Source organism: Phocoena phocoena, chromosome 20, assembly GCF_963924675.1.
Source record: "Phocoena phocoena chromosome 20, mPhoPho1.1, whole genome shotgun sequence".
NCBI classification, from domain to species: domain Eukaryota; kingdom Metazoa; phylum Chordata; class Mammalia; order Artiodactyla; family Phocoenidae; genus Phocoena; species Phocoena phocoena.
Genome location: NC_089238.1, coordinates 57871793 through 57892975, shown reverse-complemented (window position 1 = coordinate 57892975; position 21183 = coordinate 57871793). Strand labels below are relative to the sequence as shown.

Genomic DNA, 21183 nt, shown 5'->3' with positions numbered 1-21183 from the left:
CATGGGTCCTCGGACGTTTTGTTCTTCCAAAGTTAGCGATCACGACGTGTTAGCTGAGTAGATGGAAGAAAGCTAAGGTATTAGATGCTTCACCTAACATAATCCGAAATTCACCTCCAATCAGAGAACCTGATGCCTATAATTTGAGAAGTCCAGAGAAAGAAGCAAAGTGCAGCAGGTGTGGATCTGCATGGGGCAGGTGTGGGGTGGGCACGATTCACCATGGAGAAGCAAGGAGCGGCCACCGTGTACGGCCCTCATGACAGGAGGTGGTTAATAAAGAGTTAACAATATCCTCCCAGACATTTATTTATTTGTTTATTTGTTTATTTACTTACTTACTTACTTGGCTGCGTTGGGTCTTAGTTGCGGCACGTGGGATCTTTCTTGCGGCACGTGGGATCTTTCATTGTGGCTCGGGACTTCCCTAGTGGCGCAGTGGTTAAGAATCCGCCTGCCAATGCAGGGGACACGGGTTTGAGCCCTGGTCCAGGAAGATCCCACATGCCGAGGAGCAGCTAAGCCCGCGCGCCACAACTACTGAGCCTCCACTGTAGAGCCAATGAGCCACAGCTACTGAAGCCCGCGTGCCCAGAGCCCATGCTCCACAGCAAGAGAAGCCACCGCAGTGAGAAGCCCGTGCACCACAACGGAGAGTAGCCCCAGCTCACCTCAACTAGAGAAAGCCCGCGCGCAGCAACGAGGACCCAAGGCAGCCAAAAATAATAAATAAATAAATTTAAAAAATAATAAAACAAAATAAAATACTTTCACTGCGGCTCGCAGGCTTTGTTGCAGTGCGTGGGCTTCTCTCTAGTTGAGGCGTGCGGGCTCAGTAGCTGCGGCGCGCAGGCTTAGTTGCTCCGCATCATGTGGGATCTTAATTCCCTGACCAGGGATCAAACCCGCTTCCCTTGCATTGGAAGGCAGACTCTTAACCACTGGACCACCAGCAAAGTCCTCTCCCAGACATTTCTGAAATACACAATTGAACTCTCAGCTCCTGAAATCTGCCTCTACAGCTCTGACCTCCCATCCCTACCCTGGTGTACGTGGTGTTTTCCCATCAGCCTCTGTGCCAGGAGCTGGGAGGCAGGACAAAGTAGCCCAGGTGAGCAGCTCTGAAAACTGACGGCCAAGAGCACAGGTCCCTCCAGACTCGACAGAATTATAAGAGCTGCTTCGACCCCGGCGCTGCCTAGCGTGGCATGTGGGATGCAGGCTCAGCCCTCCTCTCTGTCAGGGGCAAGTCCAACGTGAGAGGCAGCTCGTCCCCAAATTTCCTAACACGCGGGTTGGGTCACAGCTTGGAGGCTCAGCAGTGGGAATGCCTGGCTCCCATGTCTGTGGAAATGTTAAAATGTCTGTCAACAGGAAAGAAAGACCCTCTGATTCCGCCATCCTTAAGATACGTTCACGAACTGCTGCGTTGAAGATAAAAGCTGTATATTTTCTCAGCGTCAAGATTATTCTCTGTCAGAATTTCCTGTGTCAGTTTGCGAGGTTTTGTGTTTGTTTTGTTTTGTTTCTTTACTGGCATTGAAATAGGGAAATTATTTTTAAGCAAAGTGAAATCTTCTGATCCTTTTTACTGAATTCTGGAAATTCAGAGGGGGCCACCCTACGGGTGTGCTAGGTCCCTGAACACATAAACACAAATCAAAGGTGTGGACATCAAAAGCAGGCATGACGCTCAGGCTCCACTTGCCACAGTCTTTGGTTTGTTTCATAATGAAACACACAGCTTCACTGCAATTTGACATCACTGTTTATCGAACGCCTCCTGCCAGCGTGTACCGGTTAGTGTACAAGACAACTGGGGAAAATCAGTGACCGAAACAGCAAAGCAGCTCAGGCCCCGGGCCCCGTGGTGTCTACATCAGCAGGGGAGACGGTCCAGAGACGGCAGGTGTAGCGAGCAAGTGGGAGATAAGCTACAGGTGAGCGGGGCTCCAGAAAAAAGCAAAGTGTGGGCAGAGAGCCAAGTGACCGGTCAGGGTGGGCCTCACTGAGGAGTTGACCTCTGAGCAAAGACTTGCAGGAGGTGAGGGGGTGGGCCGTGCAGACAGTGGGGATGGTTCTGGAAGGTTCAGGAGCGGCACAGAGACCTGCGTGGTTGGGATGAAGTGCTCGAGGGGCAAAGCGGCAGGAGAAGAGGCCAGAGACCTGATCAGAGGAGCCACAGCCAGAGTGGGCTTGGGGCTCACATGTAGGTGGGAGCTTTGCTCCGAGGGGTGTGAGGACAGCTGCAGGGCAGGGGTACGTCTCACTCAGATTCTCAAATTGGGGAGATGCGGGGTGACGGGCAAACCTTAGGCGGAACCCAGCCGGCAGCGGTGGTGAGAAGTGTTGGATGTGGGACACAGTTGCGCTGTGCTTTCCAGCCATACTGGCTGGGGGTGCGAGAGAAAGTGGGGTGTCGGGATAAAGCCAAGGGGGTTGGTGCAAACAGCTTGGAGGACAGAGTTGCCCTCGGCTGACCGGGAAGGCCGGGGGCAGAGAAGCTCTCAGGAACGCATGGAGGAAGACGTCCCGCTACCTGCAGCTCTGACGTCCCGCTACCTGCAGCTCTGACGTCCCGCTACCTGCAGCTCTGACGTTCTTTGGTCATTTTAAGTTGTGAGAGCTACATTTTTAGCCTTAGCCTTTTTGTTTTTCCATTTCCCACTCATTTCTGGAAACTAAAGGGGCAAAATGTGGTAAAGCAGAGGTGTATGCTGGGTGGGGGAAGATTCTCAGACCCTCGGCCAGCAGGGCAGCCCCATGGGCTGCATGGGAGCCCAGGCTGCTTTGGGGTGACACGTGTAATGCCCCCAAAATGGACTGCTCGGCGGTTGGGCGCAGGGAGCAGGGTCTCATCCCGGGGTCTGAGGAAGCTGTCCAGCCACGTGGGCCTGGGGGGCAGAGACAGCTGAGACCTTCCCGTCACTGTGTCCACTCGGGATGGAATTGGGGACGGGGTCAGAAAAGATCATGCCGGAGCCCCTCACCCAGTCCGTGCCCGCCCGAGCTGGACCCCAGGAGCTGGCTGAGCGCTCTAGGCCACCTCGTGCCCCCATCCTTCCCTCCACATGTCCCTCCCAGAGGTGGCCATTCTGAGGAGGGAGGGCACCCTGGGTCCTGAGGACCTGCAGGCTCACATCAGCGTCTGCGGGACCGTGTGGGGCTCCTGGCAGGACAGCATCCCATCTGCTCTCCCTCCTCGCAGCCACGAGCTGGTTCTCCAGGGCAGTTTCCCCAGCTGCTGCTGGCCCTGCACGCCCCTCACCTCACTCGGGAAAGGCTGGGTTCTCCACGCAGCTGGCGGCGCAGGGAGGCAGGTGTTAAGGGAGAGACTCGGGGGGATGCTGAGTACTGGCCGGGAGGGACCTCCCGCACCTGGCACAGAGTAACGGAACAGTGAGGTCCAAGGGGGGCCCCACACGTGGAAAGATTTCCACAGAGCGGGTTGGGGCCACCAAGACAGCGTTCTACAAACTGGGGCCTTTAAACATCTGAAGTCTATCCTCCCAGGGTCTGGAGGCCTGAAGTCCGGCGTCAGGGCCGAGCTCCCCCTGCAGCCTGCAGGGGAGGGTCCTTCCTGCCTCTTCCAGCTCTGGTGTCATCGGTGGCCTTGGCTTTTGGCCGCATCCGCCCAACCTCTGCCTTGCACCAGGCCTGGGTGTCTGTCTTCCTATGGCCGTTTGTTATGGGGGCACCAGCCATCCCGGGTTAGGGGCCAGCCCACTCCACGATGACCTCATCTTAACTCATTGTGTCTGCAGCAGCCCTGTTTCCAAAGGAGGTCACATTCTGAGGCTCTGGGGTTAGGACTGCAACATCCTGTTCTGGGGGGACACACTTTAACCGGTAACGGCAGGATAGGGCGGTAGTGCTTCCCAAACGAGCCCATGCAGGGAGGTGCACGATAACAGAAGTGCTGATTGCATTTTATCCGTGTGAAGAAATCGGACTCAGACCAAAGTCCAGCAACCAGTCCTCTGGCTGGTCAACCCAGGTGTCTGGAGTAAAGCCCAGGAGGACCCTGAGTCCCAAGCCCATACCTATGGGGGTAGGACCTAGACGAGTGACCAGGCCCTAACGAGGAACTGCCGCTCGTCACGGGATGGTCATGGGTGAGCTGCTGGAACCACCGTTCTCTCCATGTCTCCTCTGACACGTGGTCCAGCTCAGCCTCTGCTGGGAATGTCGAGGTTGGGATCTGGGCACTCAGCCAGCCAGTCCACCGGCCCAATTTCTGGCTGCACCCTCACACCAGCCCACCGGCTGCAGCTCTGTCGGGAATGGGGGCTTCACCCTGCTCCTACCACTGAGTCTCCAGAAGCTGAGTGGTGTCCCTCCCTGGAGCCCCATTAGCCACAGAGGCAGAGGCGGGATTTGAACCCAGGGCCTCTGACTGTAGGCCTGCAAGCTTTTTTTAGGTAAAAATTCACATAATATAAAATTAACCGTTCCAAAGTGGACAATTCGGTGGCATTTAGGGCATTCACATCGCTGTGCAACCCTCACCATCGTCTAGTTCCAAGACATTTCATCACCCCAAACCTGGTCCCTGCTACCGCCCTCTCCCCATCCCCCTCCCCCAGCCCCGGCAACCGCTAACGTACTTTCTGTCTCTCCAGATTCACCTTTCCTGGACGTTTCGTATAAATGGAACCATACGCTACCATGCATCCAGCCCTTTCACGGAGCATCGGGTTTTCACTGTTCATCCATGTCGTGGTGTGTGTCGGCACCCCCTTTTTATGGCTGAATGACAGTCCCTTGCGTGCATGGGCCACATGTGTTTATCCGCTGACAGGCAGGCCTGAACTCTCAATCCCCGTTTGCTACTACAGTATCGCTCCTCCGGAATCGTCAAGGAGCAGGGCCCGCTTTCTGAGCACATGCAGAAAGCCGAGCCCACGGAAGGCGAAAGCCTCACAGCGACCTGTCACAAGCCTGGAGCCCGAAACCCAGGCAGACTCTTATTTTTCTTGTTTTAACTTAATGGAGCCGTCCGTGGACAATCTAGCCCTAAGATCTCTAGTTTTGCTTCTACCATGTCTCAGAAATCCCCAGGCGTTGGTTCTACCCAGACTTACAGAGTCAATCACCACGTCCACCATAGGAACTTCAGAAAATCGGGCGACCTCGCTGAGCATCTGAAGGGAGCCGAAAAGCCTGTGCAGGGAAGTCACGTGTCCTGCCCTCCACAAGGATGGGGGGTTTCCAGTGAGGGAAGTGAAACTGCCCGGAGCCACAAAGAGAGCTAAAATAAAGCCACTTTGGCCAGAAGAGTGCACATCTCACCAGTCTGGTCCTGGAGGGCAGGTGGCCCGGTTGGCTGAGAGCGAGGCCATAGCATCGCAGCTGCGATTAAAGGCCCACCGTGCGTCTGAGCCCGGGCTGACCACTCACCGAACTCACTGCCTGTCTTATTCCTCCAGCCCCAATCGGGGTCTAGCCATGGCTGATGCAATAACTAAATGACATAAAACATCTTCGAGTCCTGGTCCGGGCTCAACAGTCAATGTGATGGCGATGCACACCCACCTGCTCGGAAAACAGAACTTAACTTCGGAGATTGCTAAGGGCGGTCCCACCTTTTCAAGCACGCAGACAGGAAGAAAAGTAACAGCTGAGCATCATGAAAGCACGGCTTTTAAAAACAAATTTCAAGGAGAAGAAAAGACACTTGCTACATGAAAAGACCACAAACGTTTGTTCCATACGACTGAGAACAAACACAGCAGCGCAGCCACCCGAAGCGGGGGAAGCTTCCACACCAGTGAAGGTTTTATCGGGTACATTTTTTTTCCAGGAAAAAGAATGAGTTCAAAAGGAGAGCCAGGGGCTTCCCTGGTGGCGCAGTGGTTGAGAGTCCGCCTGCCGATGCAGGGGACACGGGTTCGTGCCCCGGTCCGGGAAGATCCCACATGCCGCGGAGCGGCTGGGCCCGTGAGCCATGGCCACTGAGCCTGCGCTCTGCAACAGGAGAGGCCACAGCGGTGAGAGGCCCGTGTACCGCAAAAAAAAAAAAAAAGGAGAGCCAGGATGTAATAGGACTATACATACTCCAGGCCATCACCCTTGGATTCTTCGGAGGGTTCAAAACCACAAACCTTGAGCGGTAAGAAGGCCGAGATTGCAACAACATGCAAAGAACTGTCTTGTTTACCCACTTCCCAACTTTCTGCCTCTTCACCCGTGAGACAGAAGGATGACACAGGTCAACTTAGTCAAACGGGGCAGGGTGCTCACTCTCTACTCTGGCGCTGCCTGAGAGGTTGTCCATGCCTTGTCTCACTTAAACCTCAAACGATGTAAGAAAGAAGTACTATTACTTCCCCCCGTCTTGCAGATGTGGAACTCAAGGCTTGGGGTGACCCCACCAGAGCTTCCTTCTGGAGCCTGGGCCACCAGCCCCTCTGCGTGCATGAGAGCCAGTGCAGTTCTACACTGGCTGCTGTTACCATTTTGGTGTAAATTTCTTCGATTCTCCAGCTATTTTATAGACACTATTACTACTGCTCGGGGCTGCTATTTATGAAGTTGTTTTTTTGGGGGTACACACTGATCTGAGTGCTTTACATATATCAGTTCATTTGTAGTAGGTACTATTATTCCCATTTTATAGAAAGTGAAACCGAGGCCCAGAGCGGGATAGGGTTTGCCCAAGTTCCTTCAGCTGGTATGCAGCGGGGCCCAGGTGGGAACTCAGGCAGTCTGACTCTCAAGCCCATGGTTTATACTGCTGCCATGAAATCCCCCTCCCATCTCCTTTCCCCCAGTTTTACTGACATATAACCTTGCATTAATTTCAGATGTATGACATAATGATTTGATATTTGTTTATATTGCAGTATGGTTGCCACAAAAAGTTCAGTTCTCATCCATGACCTCACATACCTACAATTTTTTTCTTGTCATAAGAACTTTTAAGATCTAATCTCTTAGCAAAATATACAATACAGTGTTATTAACTATGGTTCCCATGCTGTACATTGGACCCCGCAGGTCTTACTCACCTTATATCTGGGAGTTTGTACCTTTTGTCCACCTTCACCCATTTCCCCAACCCCCTACCCGTTTTCTGCAGCCCACGTTTTTCCATCAAGAATCCGAAAAAATCACTGAAGGTTTGGAGGTAACAGAACAGAGTTCAGAGAACGTGCAGGAAAAGCTTCAAGGCAGCTCCTACATTGGCCCAACACCCAGCCTGTCTTCCTGTGACGGGCTTCTCTCTCTCAAGATCGGAACCAGAGCCGCTGAGCCTCCAAACAGGAGGAAGAGGCTTCCGCAAAGGGGTCGTAAATGACACAACTTTTAAGAAATTACGGGTTAGCTCTGCAAAGAGTAAGGCAAAGTGAGCGGATTGAACCTGTCTCGGACAAAAAGCTCCTTTGTCATTCCACCACTAGATGGTGCTCTTAGCTAAGATTTTAGAGAGATTTCCAGTAAGGCGTTTTACCGCTCTGTTTAACTTGCATCAGGGAATTCTGAGATACACACATACGTGTACATATACACACATGTATAAGTATGCATATATATATATATACACACATATATTTCAAAGCAAGTTTGCCCTTGGAAATCTAGTACGGTATCATATGAAAACCAAGCAGAAACTGACAGTGGTGGTGTGTCTCCTGTGGGATGGTGGAGACACTCCTGCGGTGTTGTCACCTTCCAGCTATTAAGTCTCCTGCAGCTTCCCAGGAGCCCCCATGGGAGGCACCAACAGTCCACGTGCATGTTCCGCTCCTCCCGCCTCCCTTGTCAATTCTCACTCTAGGACAGCTGGACTGGAGTGTCCTGGTTCCTTCCGACCGGCTCTCTGGCCCCTTAGGGCCCTTGGCTTATCACGGTTGTTAGTTTTACACTCTCGTGTGCAATTATTGATTGCTTCTCTGTGTCTGGAGGAGGTACTCACTGTCACTTGCCTGGAGCCCGGTGCAGTGGCCGGCACCTGCAGGTGTCAGCTGTGGGAATACAGGGTGGAGGTGCTTGGGACCTCTCCTTAGAGCATTGCCAGATAACTGCCATCCTCGTGAAAGCAAAATACATCCTAAGATGTATTTAGTGGTAAATAAACCACAAGAAGAGGGGTGGCAGAACGACCGGAAGTACACCATGGAGGTTCAGGGTACTGGTCAGACAAGTTCCATTGCTCTGCTAAGCCTCAGTTTCCTCGTGCAACGGCACCTCCTCTATTTGATAGGGCTTTGCACGCCGAGGGCTCAGCACAGCACCTGATAAAGGCTCAGGAAGTTTGCTCAGCCCTTGGTCATCTGGTCTCTGCCCAGCAGCACCCTTGGAAAGGACGGTGGGAAGAAAAAGAGCGGAGAGGTGATTTCTGATTCCCCCTAAGCCACCAACTTAGACATTTTGAAAGTTAATATTTGTGTGACCTTCCAGCCGCCAAGATTTCATTTGGTCGGAACACTGCAGATGAAGGGCTGGCCTCTTAAGGGGGGGTTGATTGGGGGGGACGTGGAAGGTCCAAATGACACGCCTTGGCTAAACTCACCTGCGATGGGATTCTAGATTCTTTCCCTGTGTACATGTCAATCAGGTAGTATTACTTTTTGTTTTTTGTTTTTTTGCGGTACGCGGGCCTCTCACTGCTGTGGCCTCTCCCGTTGCGGAGCACAGGCTCCGGACGCGCAGGCTCAGCGGCCATGGCTCACGGGCCCAGCCACTCCGCGGCATGTGGGATCTTCCCGGACCGGGGCACGAACCCGTGTCCCCTGCATCGGCAGGTGGACTCTCAACCACTGCGCCACCAGGGAAGCCCATCAGGTAGTATTTCTGATTCTTTCCTGCTTCCAGGCCTGGGGTGACTGGTCATCCTGCATTCCCCATTCTGACCCCTAGTTACCTGGCCGCCCCTCCTATCCAGGAGCCTCTGGAATTCTTTAAGTCTAAAGCCCCTTCACCCTGCAGCCTGCCTTTGGATTTTCCAGGTAGATTTGGGGGAGGGAGTTCTCACGGTGCTCCTTCAGGGAGCCCCCATTTTGTCAATTTAATTGAGCTTCTGCAGATTCCTGGTTTCCCAGAGTCTGTGTCGCTGCCTCTCAAATCTGTGAGCCCCTGAACGCTGCTCTTTGGCAAGGAGGTTCCCCTTGGGATAAAATGAGAATTTCTGAGCCCAGGAATGAGTTCAGATGTGGCCTCAGCGCTTCCCTCTTCTCTGAGATCGCACTCATGAAGCCTGGGATTCAGGACCTCAGGCCCTCTAGCTCCCCGCAGGAGAGGTGGTTCTGATCATCTTAATACTTCTCAAGTCCCCAGGGTGAGCAGACCATGAGGGCGCCTACCACCTCGGGGCTGGGCGCCCGCCAGCGAAGCAAGCATGCCTTCTTTGAGCCCCAAAGGCGCCCCAAATCCCATCCATCCTGTGCTGTGACCCCAGGTCGGCCCTGCTGCACCGCCCGCTCCCACACGAGCAGCGGGGTCCCCAGTGCGCGCTCGGGGCCACCGCGGGAGGGGGGGCGAGGGCGACGAGAGAGCTAGCTAGGAGGGCAAGGAGCCCAGCGTTCCACGTGCGCGGGGCGGAGCTGGGATCCCCCGGAACCACGTGGGACCCGGACCGCCAGCCATGCTCCGCGGGACACCGCGAGCTCCACGTGCGCGGGGCGGGGCCGGCCGGTGCCTCGCAACAGAGGCCGGGACCGAACCCCAGCCAGGCGAGTAAACGGCGGCGGGCAGGGCAGGGCGGGCGGCGCGGGCAGGGGGCGGGGCTTGGAGGGCGGGGCCGGCGGCGGCGTATAAAAGGCGCAGCGCGGAGCCGGTTAACGTAGCGGCCACGCCGGCAAAGCGGGTTCTCTCCGTTGGGAGGCGAGCGCGCCGTGTCCGGCCCTGTCCGGCCCTGTCCTACGCGGCCGGCCCGGCAGCATGGCGGGCTCGGGCCCGAAGCGGCGCGCGGCTGCGGCCCCCGCGGCGGCCGAGGAGGAGGAGCGGCAGGCGCGGGAGCGGATGCTGGCGGCGCAGCGCGCGGATTGCGCGGAGGGCAAGGGTGTGACCCTGAAGCGCAACATCACGCTGCTCAATGGCGTGGCCATCATCGTGGGCACCATCATCGGCTCGGGCATCTTCGTGACACCCACCGGCGTGCTCAAGGAGGCGGGCTCGCCGGGGCTGGCGCTGGTGGTTTGGGCCGTGTGCGGCGTGTTCTCCATCGTGGGCGCGCTTTGCTACGCAGAGCTCGGCACCACCATCACCAAGTCGGGCGGCGACTACGCCTACATGCTCGAGGTCTACGGCTCGCTGCCCGCCTTTCTCAAGCTCTGGATCGAGCTGCTCATCATCCGGCCCTCCTCTCAGTACATCGTGGCGCTCGTCTTCGCCACGTACTTGCTCAAGCCGCTCTTCCCCACCTGCCCGGTGCCCGAGGAGGCCGCCAAGCTCGTGGCCTGCCTCTGCGTGCGTGAGTATCGGCCCCGGGACCCCGGCGGGCGGGCGGGTGGGGGGCGCCGAGCTGAGGCCGCCGCGCGCCCGCGTCCCGGCCCCTTCCCGCACTCCTGGACCATGCCCACATTCCGCGGCCCCGGGCCGACCCCGCAGTTTTAGACTGAGGACACTAGCCCCAGAACCCACGTGCGTTTCATTCATTCGTTTCCTCACCGCCTTGGGAATTCTGCAGACAGCAAGCAGGGTCTCCGCCCTGAGCCTCAAGCCGGAACTAACCTTTCCACTTAGTCCATCCAGAGCTCTTGGAAGTGAAGCAATATCCTTACTTTCTTGCAAGGCACCCACGTGGAGTGCTTGAAAAGCCAACTACCTGTCTGCTTGAGTTCTCAAATGAAACTCCCTTTTTCAAGAGAGAAATCGTAGTTTAAAAAGAAAAATACCAAAAAAAAAAAACCCACACCTCATTCAAACCAGCTAATCAGGAAGGGCTGACTCATACAAAACCAAATAGTAATAAGATTCTGTGTGGGCAGTGAATGAGTTGCTCGTGTAGGCAGCAGTGTTGAGTCCCCTGAAGGTTGCCTAGTGAGTTGTAAAAGAGAGGTGCTTGGCTGAAACTTAAATGTGTGCAGGGTGGCTTTGGGGTCCCAAGCTGTGCTGAAATACAGCCATTGGGTACAGTCCAAATGTTGGTGGATAAGGCCCCAGTATGTTGGTGGAGGAGGTCCTGGTACGTTGGTGGGCTGTTTTCTGGTGGGATTTCAGGAAAAAAAAAAATCACTTGTACCAAAAGCCACGCAATTTTCTTTGCTTTGTGGCTGCTGCAGTTTTCCGCCTACCCCTTGGTGAACGTCTAAGGAGGCTTGCAAGACGGAAGTGTCCTGCTTTCAGAGCTGCCACCTGATTTGAGGCTCTGTCTGCACCTTGACGGTACACAGAAGTGCAGAGCTAACAGGGCTGGTTTGTGGTTTCTGTCCGAGCCCCAAGACTCAGGGGACTGTGCCATCCCTTGGAGCCGCTTCTGACTAGCAGTACATGCCGATGCTGTTGGGATTCTGAGCCTGGGGACCAGCTTCCCGCATAAGCTCACTGCGGGGTGGTGGTAGTGTTGAGGGGCTTTCAGAACTCTGAGGCACGTTCTGGGAAGTGGTGACCCCAGGAGACCTGACACTCTGACAGAGCAACTACGCTGTGGGGGGGTGGGGGAGCGTTTTGCCTTTTGGGGGAGTCTCAGCGATGAGGATCTCGGCTTATAAAAACTTTTGGTCCAAATCTAGGAATAGTCACAGCAACAGTCGATCTGCCTGAGGACGGGGGAACCTGTGGCTTCTGGTGGGCTTCTCAGACGGTGCTTTGGGCTGAGTAAGGAAAAGCCCCAATTAAAGAATTTTAATTGTGCGATTTTCATCATCGTTAGGTCTTATTTAATGTTTCGGCCCAGGACGTAATGACGTGATACTGCCTTTAAAGGGCCTACTTTCTAGTCTTGGAAAATGGATCCCTTACTTTCTTAAACTTTTAGGTTTAAGCAGGTAAAGGCTCGGGGTGGATTCTGAAGGGGCTGTGGCGGGTACACCCTCACCAAGACTCCAGTCACCAGCGTGGAGGGTCACGTGAACAGCACCCCTTTGGGTGTGAGCTAGGGTGTTTGTTGCTTTTTCTGATGGAAAGGAGGTCTTCAGTAACAAAAAGGGATACGTTGTCTGCAGGAGTGAGCGCTAGTCTAGAGCCTGCTGTGTCTAGAGGGGGACGTGGGCCTGTGCGAGGCTGGCGGAACTCGGAGCCGCTGGCCCGGGCTGCTCTCACGGGCGCAGAGAAAGGTTATGGCCATGCAGGGAGGGGGCCTGCTCTTCGGGGTGTCTGAGAAGGCAGCAAAAAGCCACAGAAAGTTTTTGAGTGTTGTTCGATTATCGCACACAGGCTGGGTTCTGGAACTTCTCCTCGAGAGGAGAAAGGGCCCTCTGCATCGCATGCTTCCTGAGCCCCTCCCCGCAGGGGGCACGTGCACCCCTGGCCCAGCAGCCCGTGCCGGTGCTTCATAAACGGCCCCGGGGCCTGATCTTTGAACAGTGTATCCCGGGTCCGGGAGCCACGCTCTCCTCGGCTCTGCTAGTTGACCGTTCCTGCCCCCGGTCTCGCCCCAGGACAGCTCCTTTCTGCTCGTTGTGACTCAGTTTGGCTTTGGTGCTTAGAATGATCCCACAGACAGTGTAAATGGGGGGAGGGGACGAGCCCCTTTTCTGGTCGGTCTGACGAAATGGGGCCCTCTCACGGTGTGGCCCTGGTGTTTCCATGTTTTTAACGAGTCACGAAGGTGAGAGAGGGACACGAGCTCCGTAACTCTTTGCCGATGGCCCCCCGGGAGTTTGGTTTGCACGGGTTATTTATCACTTAGCGAAAACTTGGTAGCGTTGCTTTGAGATTCAGGTGACACTGGGTTTTATCTTTGCGACGGAAGTCACTCGGGAGAGGTGAGGTTCTCGCCTGGCGGGGTTTTCGTCTGCAATTTCTCTAGCCTTCCTGGCCGCCTCTCTCTGTGATGGGTCCAGTGGGATCTGGAGAGGCTGGACGAGGCATACACAGAGAGGAGCTGCCTGGGGCAGGTACCTGGGAGCCATTGTGGTTCAGAAACAGCTGCGACCTAACTTGAGTCCTTTATCTCATGGAGAAGCTCCTGAGAGAAGGCGTCTGAACAGGCTCCCATCTCCCTCTGCTGGATGGGGCCCTGTCTGAGTTGTGGTCACTCCTGCCCAGGACACGTAGGTGTCAGGGAAGCGGCTGCAGACCCGGTCGCCCGCCCTGCTCCCTCTCCCACTGGGGAGGACGGCCACTCAGACCCCCTAGTTGTCATGTACATCATCCATCCATCTTGTAGAGCCTGGCAGGTCTGCTGGTGGCCAAGAGGGGGACTCTGCATCCCCTTCCAGCTTGGTGGCCCTTGGTGTGGCCTGGAAAGCACTTCTTTCCTGCCTTCTCACAGGGGACAGACCGGGTTGCCAAGGCTCCCCTAGAGTGAGCTGCCCCCGCCCCCCGCCGCCACTGTCACCCTTACTCGGGCAAACCTGCGTGGAGTGGGGGCAGGGGGTCCTCAGCTGTTGTTCCTCTAGGGACCTGTGACCTGAGATATTTTCCACTGGTGTCAGGTAAAGAGTCTGCGTTCTGCACGTGGACAGACCCGGGTTCTGATCTGAGAAATTCGCGGGACCTCCTAGCCTCCGTTTCCGCATCTGTGACGTGGAGGTTCGTGGTGGGTGTTTGTGAGGAGCCTCGGCCACTGCATGTCTAACGAGCATGGCACCCGGGGACCCTGGTCACACGGTGCCTGTGATTGTTCTCAGCAGTGCCCTCCTTCTGGCGTTCGCCCTTGACCTCTTGAGCCGCCCTGCAAACTGCTCTCCTCCCCTCTATTAGCGGAAAGAAGGAAGGAGAGCGTTGGAGAGGAAGACGGAGGCCAGCGTCTCCCTGTCAGGAGCCGAGCTGAGCTGCCCATCGCACAGGCGGCACCGCAGCCCTGCCGGGGGTTGGGGGGGGGCCTGCCCAGGGCTGGGGCACAGCTGTCCCCCGCAGGGGAGGGTGCAGATGAGGCAGGGGTTTGGTGGCTGGGGGTGAGCCGTGGCCAGCTGGCTCCAGGCTAAGTTGGTCGTTGGGGTCATGAGCCGAAGGGGGTAGGGGGTGGCAGCACACCCTCTCCCCCAGGCTTCCTGGCGTGTCCACCGCTGTGTCCCCGGGCCTCAAACCAGGCCTGTCACAGCGAGGTCGGCGCACAGCCCGAGGCCGGCTCAGGGTGTCTGGACGCCTGCCAGCCGCCCGGCCTGAACCCCTCGCCACGTGAAGCAGAGGCTTCTGGGTGTTTCCAAGGAGCTGGCAACCCCAGAATCGCGAGCTGTGAGCTGAGTGTAGACGATAGCATGGTAATTAGCCCTGAAATCCGACTTCCTGGGCCAGACTTGAAAGCGCTCCGGCTCGAGTCACGGGGTGTGGCGGGTACTTCACAGAGCGCATGACTGAGGGAGGGCGTTTCTGACCCTTTTCCTCTGGGTCACGGACCCCTTTGATGATCCCATGGAATGTGCAGACCCTGCTCAGAGGTGTCCACCCTGCTCGTTCACCCCAGACTCGCGGTGAGAGCTTCCCAGAGCCCCTGGGCCCCGTCCGGGTTGGGAGCCTCCCCCCGCCCCCCAAGAGCGGTGCCCCCGTCACGGCATAAACGGCCCAGCCTTTGAAATCAGTGTCATCACCCCCACTTTACAGCCAGGGAGACTGCGGCGCGGTGGGCAGGAGCCGGGGCTGTGGTGCCCTTCCCCTCCGGAGCCGCCTCTGTCATCCGGCGTGGGGACAGGGCCGTGTCTGTGCTGGGGGTATCAGGCGTCCGGGACAGTGTCGGTCGCCATGTCCAGGCGCCAGGTCGTCAGGAGTACACACTAGTGGATCTGAGGTGTGTGTGTGTGTCCTGGGCTCTCCGGGAAGCACTGCCCCCGCACTGTGGGGAGTCGGACCCCTTATAGGAAACCAGCTAGAAAAACCTCCGTCTTCCTCTCAGAACTTTGCAGACGAGCTTCCAGGGCAGGGTGGCTGACAGCTGCCCCATGGGTTCCATCTACCCAGTGGCCACGGGCCCTGTCCCATGCCCACGCTGGCCTCCAGTTCCTGTCCCCTCCGGTGACTCACAGCAGGTGCCGGGGACCGGGGGGCACGTGATTCCACACCCCCAGTCAGTCAGGGTAACCTTCCTGGGCCCTTGTCTGGATTACTGGCTGGGGGAGCTGCCCAGAGCACGCCTGTCCCCACCAACGGGCCTTGTCCTGTCCTCTCCCCCCAGCAGGACCACTGCCCAGTCCAGCAGCTTCTTGGCTCGGTGGTTGGGGTCCCCTGTACATCCTGGCAGGAGTTCCCTGCCCAGCTCTTTCCTTAGTCCTGGCAGGATCCTGCATTCTTGCTTGGGAGTGTGGGTTGGCGGGGCAGCCGGAGGACACACACCCTTGCCTGTGTGTCCAGACCTGCCTTCAGGCAGGGGCGTCCTCCGGGCTGTGCCACCCTCCCCCAGTGGGATGCGCCTGCCCTGTGAAGCCTCCAGCCTGCTGCAGGGAACCCAATCTGCCCTCTGCGTCACCCTGACCTTGGCTGCTGGCTGGCAGCCTGATCGTCTGTGAGTCGCCCCGAGTGTAGCCAGTACAGAACCGAGGCCCCTGCCCAGAGACGTGGGCCCATGGCCCACCGTAACCCCGTGGCCCCCTAGCGCTTTGTCCCTGTCCACGTGAGCTGCCCAACGCCGGTACAAGATTCAGCCCTCGGCATGGACGCTGGCTGCAGGGCTGTGTCCTCAGCTGGTCCCCTTCTAGGGCACCCTGTCAGCCTGAGTCAGCTGGCAGGCCTGCGAGGGCCCTGGCTCTGGCTCTCCGGCTGCGTGACCCGGGGCCTGGGTGCCGGGCCTCACGGGGCCTGTGTTCCAGAGCCTGGGGCGCGGTGGGGTGATCGCGTTCTGCCCGCAGGGGGCGTGTGATTGGCCGGCCCGTCACGGCAAGGGTCTGCTGTTGGAGGGACTGTCGAGGAACGCAGCACGACAGAGCAGGTGTGTCTGGCACAGCGGCAGGTGGAGGGGCCCTGGCTGGGCACCCCACACAGCAGCAACCACGTGTTACCAGCTGTGGTGTCAGACCCCTGCAGAGCTGAGGGAAAGGACAAGGCGGGGCTGGGGTGCGTGTGTCTGGGAGGGGCGTGGGGAGAGAAGTTGCCCCCGGGCGGCCTGTTCCAGGAGGGGCTGACAGCTCGGGCTGAGGGGCCGGGTTCGGGGGTCTGGGTGGGGAGGGAAGGTCACCAGAGTCCGGTTATGAGCACTTATTCCTGGGTCGGGGGGTTGGGGGGTCAGCTCACCTGCTGAGGCACAGAGGGTCGTCGAGGGTCCACGTCTGGCCTCCTCCCAGGTGACCAGGGATTGCCCTCTCGCTGTATGGGGAGGGACTCTCAGCCCGGGCTGTTGTCCAGGGTCGTAGGGTTCTGAAGTCAGCCTGCCAGGCGCCCCCTGCCCCCCAACCACGACAGCCTGCTTCTGTGCCCCCCACGCAGCCGTCCCCTCCCCTCCACGGGTGTCAGTAGATGTGTGTTCGTGGTGGGTGGGGCCCTGTGGGACTTGCTCTGGTTGGTGGGTCTCTTCCCTGGCTGCACCTTGGACCATATGGTCGGAGGACTGACGCCCAGGCCCTCCCAGGCAGAGCCAGGTCTGTAATAGTGCATAGTGTGTGCTGGGGGAGCGGGGTGGGGAGCCTGTCACGGGCAGCTGGGGTTGAAGACCCCAGTCTAGTGGCCAGAACATGGGAGTGGGACTTAGGAGGCCTGGGCGTCCTCACCCCACTCCCCTGGCGACTGCTGTGTGACTTCCAGCACGTCGGAAAACCTCTCTGAGCTCCACTGACCCCAACTAGCAAATGAGGGGGCTGTGTGGATGCTGTAGTGTCCTCTCACCCTCAGGGGCTGCAGCAGGTTTGGGTGGGGGGCGGATTCCAGACCACAGAGGTGCGAGCCAGGGATGGAGACTAACCACGGACTCCCCTGTACACACAGCCTCAGCCGTCCTCAGCACGTCTTTACTCAGCAGGCGTGCCAGTCGGCGTGTCTGCATGTTAAAACGCACCCGTGGGGCCAGCAGCAGTATTCCTATTTAGCTGATGAGGAAACAGAGGCTCAGACCCACTGAGTAACCTGCCCAAGGTCACACAGCATGTTAGAAATCAGGGCCAACTTGGAGGGGGGCTCCCTCCTAAGGGCCTGGCTGTCCTTGAGGCTGGGGTTGGAGTGGGGGGACCTTTGGGAACCTCTGTATTCTGCAGGGCTCTGCTTCAGAAGAACCAAAAAAGGTGAGACTTGAGGGGTTTCTGTTAACTTCAGGGCTCGGGTGTCAGCAGATCTCAGAGTGAACTGAATCTGCCTTTTTCTGGTATGTTTTGTTTATTATTATTTTTTTAATTTATCTATTTTTGTTTTGGGCTGTGTTTGGGTCTTCGTTGCGGTACACGAGCTTCTCATTGCGGTGGCTTCCCTCGTTGTGGAGCACGGGCTCCAGGTGCGCGGGCTTCAGAAAGTGTGGCACGTGGGCTCAGTAGTTGTGGCTCGCGGGCTCTAGAGCGCAGCCTCAGTAGTTGTGGTACACGGGCTTAGCTGCTCCACGGCATGTGGGATCTTCCCAGACTAGGGATCAAACCCGTGTCCCCTGTCTTGGCAGGCAGACTCCCAACCACTGCTCCTCCAGGGAAGTCCTGGTGTGTTTTGAAATGAAGTGTCAGCCCTGTTCCTGATGCGCGCTGAGACCCCCACCACCAAGCAAGGGGAGCTCTGTGGCCAGGCATCACCCAGCCCCAGTTAAAAATGGAAAACGTGAAACACGTTCCAGGGCTGGTCGCATTTGAAAATGTGACTCGGCCTGTTAGCAATTCTTTTTGCAGGAAATCAGTGGCTCGACAAGGGTGGGGGTGTTGGAGGGGCATCGTCCCAACTGGACTGAGGTGTCGCGTCCTTTGGCTCCTGTGGCCGCTGCCTCTCTTGGCGGAGATCAGACACTGGAGTTGGAGCCCTTGGTCCCACCTGAGCAGCCCCTGCCCCTGAGAATTCCTTCATTTTCTTTCAGTTTTCCAGACTCTCCGGAGGCTCCGATCTGGAGTGGCCGGTGGTGGGGTCCTGGGTGGGTCAGGAGCCGGACTGTCACCCTGAGCGGGCTCTGTATTTGAGCACGCCTGGAAGCGAGGTCGGCCTTCTTAGGTGTTTGGGGTACAGCTGGGTCCTGTGTGTGCACTCTCTTAGAGCCAGTAAAGGTGAATTACACGTCGTGAAGTCACCCACTGGTTCTCCCTGAACTGTGAGAAATGCAGGTTCTCGGGCCTGCCCAGTCAGACGCTCTGGGTTGCGGGGACCTGTGTTACGAGGTCCTCAGGGATTCTGATATGCTCCGGGGTTGGGGGGAGACCTATCTGTTATTAGGAGGCAGCAGAGTTAGGGCAGGAGGGGAAGGTGCTGGGTTGTGGAGGCACAGGCCATCGTGGGGGCCGGGCCTGGGGTGGAGGGGGCTCTCGCCAAGCCCAGTGGATAACTGGGTGTCCAGGACCAGAGTGGAGGCCCTGGGTCCCCGTGTGCTGGGCGGTTTTGGACAGTAGAGTAAAGGCAGGACAAGAACGCCAGAGCGACTGGACGCTTTGTCGGTGGTCACCCCCGCTGCTGGCCACTCTCCCAGACGCCTGGGTCACTCAAGCCCAGGGTTTCCCTGGCCACAGTCGAGGAGCCTCGGCCCACCTGCAGCCGGGGCTCCGGGTCCAGGGGCCCCGCGGGTGCTGCTGTTCGGCGGGTAGAGGCTCCGGACGGCAGGTGGGCCGGCTGCCTGGGCCCAGGGCTCGTCCGGCCTCAGTCACAGTACTCAGCTTCTGCTGCTCTCCGGCCCCGTGACAGCTGCTGCCCCAAGAGACCAGGCTGGCCCGGCTTCCTGCAGCACGCCCCGCCTGCCAGCCACTTCCGCTCCTGTCTCGGGGGCCGCCGGGGGCCTGCCGGCAGAGCTGCGGGTAAAACGGGGCTCCTCTGGCTGGCGGCTCGGCCCCTCCCACCTGTGTGGGGTGGCAGTTACCGCTGGGCCTCAGACTGGCTTTGCCTCAAGTATTGGCCCTTTTTCTTAAGCGTCGTGAAGCCACGTACAGAAAGCACCTTTTTCAGAGACTCATTTGAGGACGCCACTGGCGGCTTCGTAGGACTCACTTGGTAGTGAGGTTCTAGGCTCTGGGGCTCTGACCCGTGGACCCTGCATGAAACCCAAGTGATACCTGCACTCCCCTTTCCATCCTGGAGGGGGACGGTCCCTACAGACACTGGGCCGGGGACGAGGGAGGGTCCACGGCTGCGGCCCCATCAGAGACGTGGGGACAGTAGACGGGTGTTCTCATGAGTGGGCGGCCAGCCAGTCCCCAGGTGCTTTGCTTTCAGATGGTTCTCTTGGCGTCAGTCATGCCGTTGTCTGGTGTGTTTGTCCTCGAGTCAGCAGAGGGGGTGAGGGTGAGGGGACCCCCGGCAGTGCCGAGGACGCTGAACGATGGAGAGCACGCAGCAGGTGCTCATACTTGGCCCTCGTTGCCGGGTTTGTTGAAGATTTTGTTACTGGCGTACACGAAATCCAGGGGCAGCCCTGGTCACTGGGCCTGATAAATCCCATCAGGGTGTCACCCTCTGTCAGAGAGGGAAATGGATTTGGGTATGTGGTTTCTTTGTTTTTTTTTAACTTAAAATTTTTTAATTTTATTTTCGAGTATAGTTGATTAACAACGCTGTGTTAGTGTCAGGTGTACAGCAAAGTGATTCGGTTATGCATATACATATACACATATCTATTCTTTTTCAAATTCTTTTCCCATTAGGTTGTTAACAGAATATTGAGCAGAGGGACTTTCCTGGTGGTCCAGTGGTTAAGACTCCGCGCTTCCACTGCAGGGGGTGCGGGTTCGGGGAACGAAGATTTGGGTGTGTTTTTTGTATTGTTTTGTTTTGGTGTTTTAAAATGCATTTCAAGCTCTCCCTTGGGAGTGAGACAGCCAGTCGGCTGTGGCTGTGCAGCATGTACCAGGGGGCTGGGAGGCTGGCCCTCAGTGGCTGACAGCTGACAGCAGCCTATGTGTGAAGAGTTATCACCAGGAGGTGGACCCTGGGGCCTGGAGAGTGAGATAACCGGTCAGGCCGGGGTGAGAGGTCACGTCAGGCGAGGCTGGGCAGGAGCCTTTGGGAACTGCTCAGATAAGTGCCCTCCCAGAGACTGGTGGCACCCGTCCCATTTGTACGCTGGTGGGCGGAGCAGTGGCAGCTCCCCGCCGGCCACCCTGTGCTCAGGGTCTGGGAGGGTCCCGGAGGCGCTACCCAAGGCGGGTCCTGAGAAATAACAGATGGGGGGGCTGCCGTGCATCCCCGAGCCCGTGGGCCAGCCCCTGTCCTCGGCCCGGGTGGCCCCCTGGGCACGTGTGGCCCTTGCGGTCTGCAGACAGGACTCTGAACTCAAGCCACCTGGTCCGCCAGGCCGCAGCTGGAGTTGGCGCTCATGGCCCGGCTCTAAGTGTGACCAGCTGTCCCCAGGGCCATGGGGTGAGAGCAGCCCAGGAGGCCAGCCAAGGGGTTCTCCCTCCCCCACTGGGCAGCGCTTCCTGCTGTCTCGGGCACGAGGATGGGGTATGGGTGGAGCCCCTCGGGTGGGGAGCGGTGGGCCAGGGTGTGAGTGCGAGTTCGTGGGTCCGTTGGCAGAGGAACGGTGACTTTGCAGAGGGTGGCGGGCCCTCCAGCACAGCCCCGGGGACCCCGGCTCATTTGCGAGGTTGAGCTGGGGTGCCCCTGCAGGCCAGCTAGGTGACTGTGTCACGGCGGGATGAGGGCAGGACAGGCACAGCCCTGAAGGGCGGGCTTCCCGCTTGGCCCGTGGCACCAGCCGCCAGGCCCCGCCTGCTCCCGCCTTCTGCACGCAGCCCACTGCCGCTTCTCTCCGGAGGCCGCTGGGCTCTATCTCCCCGGCCCCAGCTGTTGCGGGGTGCTTATCTGGGGGTGCTGGCACGGGGAACCCCGAGGGGGCCGGCTGCCAGCCGGGGTGCCCTCCCGCCAGTGTGCTGGCCTCACCCAGCAGCCCGCCTGCGGGTGCGCTGGGGTAGACTGTCGTCCCCCTGCCACGCAGCGCAGGTGGGGGTACTGCCGGGAGTAGTGGTAGTGGCGGCAGCAGACCCTGTGTGACACCCGGAGCCTCTCGTGTCCCTGTCACCCCCCTCCATCCTGCGGGTGTGGAAG

General features: G+C 58.0%; 1 protein-coding gene across 1 annotated transcript in view; it reads left to right on the top strand.

Annotated features, from left to right (window-relative positions):
* Positions 1–9797: 9797 nt before the first annotated feature.
* SLC7A5 (solute carrier family 7 member 5) overlaps positions 9798–21183 on the top strand; it is a 30319-nt gene continuing 18933 nt past the window's right edge. Inside the window, exon 1 of the mRNA XM_065898638.1 lies at positions 9798–10414. Within this exon, the coding sequence (XP_065754710.1) occupies positions 9883–10414 (532 nt within the window). The 5' untranslated portion in view covers positions 9798–9882. The remainder of the gene's footprint in view (positions 10415–21183) is intronic.